Source organism: Sander lucioperca, chromosome 17, assembly GCF_008315115.2.
Source record: "Sander lucioperca isolate FBNREF2018 chromosome 17, SLUC_FBN_1.2, whole genome shotgun sequence".
In the NCBI taxonomy this organism is placed as follows: Eukaryota; Metazoa; Chordata; class Actinopteri; order Perciformes; family Percidae; genus Sander; species Sander lucioperca.
This window is the reverse complement of record NC_050189.1, coordinates 11,691,320-11,700,336: the sequence shown is the minus strand read 5'-3', so window position 1 is coordinate 11,700,336 and position 9,017 is coordinate 11,691,320. Positions and strand designations below refer to the sequence as shown.

The 9,017-nt window shown below is 43.3% G+C and overlaps 1 protein-coding gene across 1 annotated transcript in view; it reads right to left on the bottom strand.

Moving 5' to 3' along the window:
- Positions 1 to 204: 204 nt before the first annotated feature.
- The window catches only part of rbm46 (RNA binding motif protein 46), a 28,451-nt gene continuing 19,638 nt past the window's right edge, over positions 205 to 9,017 (bottom strand). The window contains exons 6-7 of the mRNA XM_035994244.1: positions 2,407 to 2,647; positions 205 to 533 (exon numbers count right to left, since the gene is read on the bottom strand). Coding sequence (XP_035850137.1) covers positions 2,409 to 2,647 — 239 coding nt within the window. The 3' untranslated portion in view covers positions 205 to 533; positions 2,407 to 2,408. The remainder of the gene's footprint in view (positions 534 to 2,406; positions 2,648 to 9,017) is intronic.

Sequence of the window (9,017 nt, the reverse complement as noted above, 5' to 3'; positions counted from 1 at the left end):
AACTGAAACCTAAACGGAAAAACTAATTAAAATCGGGAGCGACAGGGAAGAGAAACAACAAAACAAATGAGTAGATTTGACGGCATAGTGTTACGTAAACGTTCATATTTGTGTGTCCCTGCTGTGGCATTATGGGTAGTTTAAGGTGAACCCAACGGGAGGATGGGTAGATTAATGACCAGAGCGGAGGAGGGCGGACACTGACATTTAACAGACGGTCGAGAAGAGACGTTTGTATCAGTTGGATTTGTCCCGTTTTACTGTCAAATGTAAACAGCGCCTGTCTTTGTTTTTCTGAATCAGAAGCGATGGAGGAGAAGGAGCCGAGCGGCGGAGCGACCCTCCCTCCCTCCCGCCCTCCCTCCTTCATCTCGGACTGAGATTACATTTATTTATAACGGAGGGAGGGAGGGAGGGATGAAACAAAATGCGTGGACATTAAACCGTTTGTGTGTTCATAGACAGTCCTGCCTGTGGGCCTTCGAGCCCTCGCCGCTGGATCTCCTGCGACAACACGTCACGTCTTTCCGTCACTGGATGGATGGAGAGAACGGGAGAAAAGAAACAATGAGAATACTAGATCATATCAATACTAGATCAAAAACGCAGGGCCATTTCTCTCAAGTGCAAACACATGAAAAGACTAAAAAAATTTGGGTCCAAACGCTGCAAATATCAAACAGAAAGGTGACAGAAACGGACTTGGAGGAAGGATAGAGGGGAGGAAGGAGAGAGAGGAGGAAGGAGAGAGAGGAGGAAGGAGAGATGGGAGGGAGAGATGGGAGGAAGGAGAGAGGAAGGAAAGAGAGAGGGGAGGAAGGAGAGATGGGAGGGAGAGATGGGAGGAAGGAGAGAGGGGAGGAAGGAGAGAGGAAGGAAGGAGAGAGGGGAGGAAGGAGAGAGGAAGGAAAGAGAGAGGGGAGGAAGGAGAGAAGGGAGGAAGGAGAGCGGAAGGAAGGAGAGGAGAGGAAGGAGAGCGGGGAGGAAGAAGAGAGGGGAGGAAGGAGAGAGGGGACGAAGGAGAGAAGGGAGGGAGAGAGGGGAGGAAGGAGAGCGGAAGGAAGGAGAGAGGGGAGGAAGGAGAGAGGGGAGGAAGGAGAGATGGGAGGAAGGAGAGAGGGGAGGAAGGAGAGAGGGGAGGAAGGAGAGAGGGGAGGAAGAAAAGATGGGAGGAAGGAGAGAGGGGAAGAAGGAGAGATGGGAGGAAGGAGAGAGGGGAGGAAGGAGAGAGGGAGGAAGAAAGGAGAGAGGGAGGAAGGAGAGTTGGGAGGAAGGAGAGATGGGAGGAAGGAGAGAGGGGAGGAAGGAGAGAGGGGAGGAAGGAGAGAGGGAGGAAGGAGAGAGGGGAGGAAGGAGAGAGGGAGGAAGAAAGGAGAGAGGGAGGAAGGAGAGTTGGGAGGAAGGAGAGATGGGAGGAAGGAGAGAGGGGAGGAAGGAGAGAAGGAGGAAGGAGAGCAGGAGGAAGGAGAGATGGGAAGAAGGAGAGATGGGAAGAAGGAGAGATGGGAAGAAGGAGAGATGGGAGGAAGGAGAGATGGGAGGAAGGAGAGCTGGGAGGAAGGAGAGAGGGAGGAAGGAGAGAGGGGAGGAAGGAGAGGAGGAGGAAGGAGAGAGGGGAGGAAGGAGAGAAGGAGGAAGGAGAGAGGGGAGGAAGGAGAGGAGGAAGGAGAGCAGGAGGAAGGAGAGAGGGGAGGAAGGAGAGAGGGAGGAAGAAAGGAGAGAGGGAGGAAGGAGAGTTGGGAGGAAGGAGAGATGGGAGGAAGGAGAGAGGGGAGGAAGGAGAGAGGGGAGGAAGGAGAGAGGGAGGAAGGAGAGAGGGGAGGAAGGAGAGAAGGAGGAAGGAGAGAGGGGAGGAAGGAGAGGAGGAAGGAGAGCAGGAGGAAGGAGAGAGGGGAGGAAGGAGAGAGGGAGGAAGAAAGGAGAGAGGGAGGAAGGAGAGTTGGGAGGAAGGAGAGATGGGAGGAAGGAGAGAGGGGAGGAAGGAGAGAAGGAGGAAGGAGAGCAGGAGGAAGGAGAGATGGGAAGAAGGAGAGATGGGAAGAAGGAGAGATGGGAAGAAGGAGAGATGGGAGGAAGGAGAGATGGGAGGAAGGAGAGCTGGGAGGAAGGAGAGCTGGGAGGAAGGAGAGAGGGAGGAAGGAGAGAGGGGAGGAAGGAGAGAAGGAGGAAGGAGAGAAGGAGGAAGGAGAGAGGGGAGGAAGGAGAGAAGGAGGAAGGAGAGAGGGGAGGAAGGAGAGGAGGAAGGAGAGCAGGAGGAAGGAGAGAGGAAGGAGAGAGGGGAGGAAGGAGAGAGGGAGGAAGGAGAAAGGGGAGGAAGAAAAGATGGGAGGAAGGAGAGAGGGGAAGAAGGAGAGATGGGAGGAAGTGAAATCTCAGGATGTAGATATGTGACGTAGTGAGTCTCACCGTCAGTAGAAAGGCGACTGGGAGCTGATGTAGAGGCGCTGCGTTTGGGAGGAGGTGGGGGTGAGCGTGGACAGAGACGAGTGGGTGAAGGGGGAGGGCGGGGGAGGAGGGGGGAGGCACGAGGCGAAGGCTCTGCCGCCGCACGTCAGCTGCCCGGGACTGGTGGCAGAGGGCGGGACGGCGAGCGGAGGAGAGGAGCTGCTGGGAGAATCACAGGAAGCAGCGTTCAGGAAGGACGAGTCTGCATGAGAGAGGGAGGAAGGAGAAAAGGGAGAAAGGAGAGAGAGAGGAAAGAGAGAGAGAGAGGAAGGAGAGAGGGGAGGAAGGAGAAAAGGGAGGAAGGAGAGGAAGGAGATGAGGGAGGAAGGAGAGAGGGGAGGAAGGAGAGAGAGAGGAAGGAGAGAGAGGAAGGAGAGAGAGAGGAAGCAGAGAGGAGAGGAAGGAGAGAGGGAGGAAGGACAAGAGGGAGGAAGGAGAGAGGAGAGGAAGGAGAGAGGGAGGAAGCAGAGAGGAGAGGAAGGAGAGAGGAAAGGAAGGAGAGAAGAGAGGAAGGTGAGAGGAGAGGAAGGTGAGAGGGGAGGAAGGAGAAGGGGGAGGAAGGAGAGAGGGAGGAAGCAGAGAGGAGAGGAAGGAGATGAGGGAGGAAGGAGAGAGGGGAGGAAGGAGAGAGGGAGGAAGCAGAGAGGAGAGGAAGGAGAGAGGGAGGAAGGAGAAGAGGGAGGAAGGAGAAGAGGGAGGAAGCAGAGAGGAGAGGAAGGAGAGAGGAAGGAGATGAGGGAGGAAGGAGAGAGGGGAGGAAGGAGAGAGGGAGGAAGCAGAGAGGAGAGGAAGGAGAGAGGGAGGAAGGAGAAGAGGGAGGAAGGAGAAGAGGGAGGAAGCAGAGAGGAGAGGAAGGAGAGAGGAAGGAGATGAGAGAGGAAGGAGAGAGGGAGGAAGGAGAGAGGGAGGAAGGAGAAGAGGGAGGAAGGAGAGAGGAGAGGAAGGAGAGAGGGAGGAAGGAGAGAGGGGAGGAAGGAGAGAGGGAGGAAGGAGAGAGGGAGGAAGCAGAGAGGAGAGGAAGGAGAGAGGAGAGGAAGGAGAGAGGGAGGAAGGAGAGAGGAGAGGAAAAAGAGAGGGGAGGAAGGAGAGCGGGAGGAAGGAGAGAGAGAGGACGTTGACGTTAGCTAGCGCTAGCTGATACTAGCAATTTCTAGTCAGCGACATATTTTGGGCTTCATTTAATGAACATAACCTGTAGTAGTACACAATCGTATGTGTATTGTTTTGATGACAATGTGCGGAATTACTTTACGTTGCCTATTTATGTCTATTTTTATTTATGTCTCCCCCCCAAAAAAAAACTCTTTGGATCTACACGATTCACGTGGATGATATTTTCCCATTCAAAAGAGCGATTTTCGCTGAAAAGCGACTAGTTTGTAGGTATGAAAAATGTAAAAAAAAAAACGTGCAGAAAATACAAAAATGTCAAAAAAAACCCGCTGAAAATACAACAAAAACGTAAAAAAAACCCTGCAGAAAATACAACAAAAACGTTAAAAAACAACGCTGAAAATACAACAAAAACGTCCAAAAACAACGCTGAAAATACAACAAAAACGTTAAAAAACAACGCTGAAAATACAACAAAAACGTTAAAAAACAACGCTGAAAATACAACAAAAACGTTAAAAAACCCACAGAAAATACAAAAATGTTAAAAAAAACCCCGCTGAAAATACAACAAAAACGTAAAAAAAAACCTGCAGAAAATACAACAAAAACGTTAAAAAACAACGCTGAAAATACAACAAAAACGTCCAAAAACAACGCTGAAAATACAACAAAAACGTCCAAAAACAACGCTGAAAATACAACAAAAACGTAAAAAAAACCCCGCTGAAAATACAACAAAAACGTAAAAAAAAAACTGCAGAAAATACAACAAAAACGTTAAAAAACAACGCTGAAAATACAACAAAAACATCCAAAAACAACGCTGAAAATACAACAAAAACATAAAAAAAAAACGCTGAAAATACAACAAAAACGTTAAAAAACAACGCTGAAAATACAACAAAAACGTTAAAAAACAACGCTGAAAATACAACAAAAACGTTAAAAAACAACGCTGAAAATACAACAAAAACGTCCAAAAACAACGCTGAAAATACAACAAAAACGTCCAAAAACAACGCTGAAAATACAACAAAAACGTAAAAAAAACCCCGCTGAAAATACAACAAAAACGTAAAAAAAAAACTGCAGAAAATACAACAAAAACGTTAAAAAACAACGCTGAAAATACAACAAAAACATCCAAAAACAACGCTGAAAATACAACAAAAACATTAAAAAAAACCCGCTGAAAATACAACAAAAACATTAAAAAACAACGCTGAAAATACGTTAAAAAACAACGCTGAAAATACAACAAAAACGTAAAAAAAAACCTGCAGAAAATACAACAAAAACGTTAAAAAACAACGCTGAAAATACAACAAAAACGTAAAAAAAAAAAAAAACCGCTGAAAATACAACAAAAACTTTAAAAAAACCCCGCTGAAAATACAACAAAAACTTTTAAAAAAAACGCAGAAAATACAACAAAAACGTTAAAAAAACGCAGAAAATACAACAAAAACGTCCAAAAACAACGCTGAAAATACAACAAACGTAAAAAAAAACCTGCAGAAAATACAACAAAAACGTTAAAAAACAACGCTGAAAATACAACAAAAACGTCCAAAAACAACGCTGAAAATACAACAAAAACGTCCAAAAACAACGCTGAAAATACAACAACAACGTAAAAAAAACCCCGCTGAAAATACAACAAAAACGTTAAAAAACAACGCTGAAAATACAACAAAAACATCCAAAAACAACGCTGAAAATACAACAAAAACATTAAAAAAAACCCGCTGAAAATACAACAAAAACGTTAAAAAACAACGCTGAAAATACAACAAAAACGTTAAAAAACAACGCTGAAAATACAACAAAAACGTTAAAAAACAACGCTGAAAATACAACAAAAACGTCCAAAAACAACGCTGAAAATACAACAAAAACGTCCAAAAACAACGCTGAAAATACAACAAAAACGTAAAAAAAACCCCGCTGAAAATACAACAAAAACGTAAAAAAAAAACTGCAGAAAATACAACAAAAACGTTAAAAAACAACGCTGAAAATACAACAAAAACATCCAAAAACAACGCTGAAAATACAACAAAAACATTAAAAAAAACCCGCTGAAAATACAACAAAAACATTAAAAAACAACGCTGAAAATACAACAAAAACGTTAAAAAACCCACAGAAAATACAAAAATGTTAAAAAAAACCCCGCTGAAAATACAACAAAAACGTAAAAAAAAACCTGCAGAAAATACAACAAAAACGTTAAAAAACAACGCTGAAAATACAACAAAAACGTCCAAAAACAACGCTGAAAATACAACAAAAACGTAAAAAAAAAAAAACTGCAGAAAATACAACAAAAACGTTAAAAAACAACGCTGAAAATACAACAAAAACATCCAAAAACAACGCTGAAAATACAACAAAAACATTAAAAAAAACCCGCTGTAAATACAACAAAAACGTTAAAAAAAACCCGCTGAAAATACAACAAAAACGTTAAAAAAACCCCGCTGAAAATACAACAAAAACGTCCAAAAACAACGCTGAAAATACAACAAAAACATTAAAAAAAACCCGCTGAAAATACAACAAAAACGTTAAAAAAAACCCGCTGAAAATACAACAAAAACGTTAAAAAACAACGCTGAAAATACGTTAAAAAACAACGCTGAAAATACAACAAAAACGTAAAAAAAAACCTGCAGAAAATACAACAAAAACGTTAAAAAACAACGCTGAAAATACAACAAAAACGTAAAAAAAAAAAAACCGCTGAAAATACAACAAAAACTTTAAAAAAACCCCGCTGAAAATACAACAAAAACTTTTAAAAAAAACGCAGAAAATACAACAAAAACGTTAAAAAAACGCAGAAAATACAACAAAAACGTCCAAAAACAACGCTGAAAATACAACAAACGTTAAAAAAAACCTGCAGAAAATACAACAAAAACGTTAAAAAAAAAACGCAGAAAATACAACAAAAACGTTAAAAAACAACGCTGAAAATACGTTAAAAAACAACGCTGAAAATACAACAAAAACGTTAAAAAAACCCAGCTGAAAATACAACAAAAACGTTAAAAAAAACGCTGAAAATACAACAAAAACGTTAAAAAAACCCAGCTGAAAATACAACAAAAACGTTAAAAAAAACGCAGAAAATACAACAAAAACGTTAAAAAAAACGCAGAAAATACAACATTTTACAACAGAGCTGCGAGCGTAATAAGTAACGGATGCATGGTAAGAGGGTTCGGTTATAAGCCTCCACCACAGCTCGGGCACTTCCAACGTCCCTCTTCACGTTTTCACAAGTCACGTTAGGTAATCCCGTGCCCCAAATAAAACATGACTTTAATGGCGTCGGCGTCGGGCTCACGGTCGGAGCTTCAGACCGCGGGGACACGAGAAAGCTGCAGCGACGCAAACCCGCTTCCAGGAAAGTCAATTAAGAACCATTTTAACTCAGATTTCAGCCTCCCCGGTGCTCTAAAAGCATCTGTTCTCCTCACTCCCATCTCCACATGGCTCTTACTTCGTCTTCCCAAGACTTCTGGGAGTCCCACGTCGAACCGCAACGGATGGTTTAACCCAATGCTGCACTTTCAGCTCCGTTTCCCCCCCGAGAGACACGTCTAGTAGAAAGCTCAGTTTTCAGAGGGGAAGCTCTTTGAGAGAGCTCAGCTGTGATAGACATGACGGGGATTTAACCCTTGTGTTGTCTTCCCGTCGACCACGCAGCATTATGTCACTCTGGGGGTTTTTTTTAACCAATATTTTGATCATCTTTTCACACTTTTGTGGCTTTTTTTTGACGTTTTGAAGGAGCCTGGTCTCACAGAATTCCGTGAAATGATCACAAACTGTTAACAGCGCATTCCGTGGTGGTGGCACGGAATGTGTGAAAATTCCGTGTGGCCACGGAAAACAATGCCAATGTAAAGTCAATGAGAAGATGACGCAGCATTAAGAGCGACTACGGTAGACGGAGTAGTATGAAAGCCCAAAAATCCGTGTAAGGAGGTTGGTTGGTGGGGTGGATGGGTCAAACTACACAGGACTTTCACCATGGAGACCGGGGATCGTCTCCCGCATGTCACGTTTCCTAAACCCAACCGTCCCGCCAGTATACAACACCCCTTAAACCAACTTATTAGCACAAGTTTTACAATTCTTTTTTCAAAATTCATGGTGAATAAACCTCATTTATATGATTTTTATACCTAATTTTTGAGTTAAAAAGCAGAAATTATGAAATATTTTAACAATTAAGTTCAAATCCGAGGAAGAATTTTGTCCGTGTTTAGTCAGGAAATGTTTTTTTGTCAAATGCTGTAAAATATAACACAACATCCGGAATTCAATGATATTGCGAAGAATGTTGTATTGAACCAACCGTATTTGGTTTGTTCGGGGACAATATGGTTTAAAGGAACCCAAACAACCTAGAATCTTGCAACGTGACGCAGATGTTCAAACGCAGATGACTAATAACGTCAACAACTTGAGTCTTGATCTCTTTCCAGCCGGCGATGTTTACACTCTGACGTATCAATGTGCACACAGCTGCTCGGGGGGGTACGACACGTTGTTCCTGCAGGGAGGCTTTGATCGACGCCATTTGGCTCAGACGGAGCTCCAGACGGAAAGGTTTTTCCTCCTTAGAGGAATTTTTGGCGCCCGTTGAAAGAGCAGAACATAGACACGAATAGGAACGCTTATCACAGTTCTGTAGTCCATAGTTTATGGTTGTGTCGGACTCTCCCGGAGGATTATAACGGTGGTATTTTAATATTTATACAATTCTTTTAAGCAGTTTTGTTGATTGGGGCTTCGTCTACTCCAGCATAATCAACATTTTTGTTCAAATTGTCAGAAACGTCAGGCGAAATGCGTACAGATTTCTGTCAAATAAGGTAAGACCGACTCGTTGCCTTTACTGTACGCGGGCCGATCGTACTTATTGTCGTGCGTAGCCCATTCTGGATGGCACGAGTTCAGACTCTGAACCGTGTGGTACAGCAGTGGTTTCAGAATAACTTTTTTCAATGATGTACCCCATTTGAATTGTGTTTTTAAGCCAAGTACCCCCTGACCGGCGATAAAGTTACCAAACAACAGCCATGTCACTGGAAAACATTTAAATGCTGATGGAAAAAGTTGGTAGAAAGAAGGAAGTTAAGGCAAGAATAGGTGGAAAATAGTATGAAAAACTTAGAAAACAGCGAGAAAAACTTTGTAAAAAGCGACAGACTTGTAAAAAAAAAAAAAAAACACAGTATAAAGACGGAAGACAAACTTCGAAAAAATTGTTTTTTGAAAAAAGCGACAAACCGACAAAAAAAAAAAGAAGACAGTAGAAAAAAGGAAGGAAGGAAGAAAGAAAGGAAGGGGAGGGAGGGAGGGAGGGAGGAAGGAAGGAAGGAAGGGAGGAAGGAAGGAAGGGAAGGAAGAAAACACTGGGGCATTTGAGGTTCCAG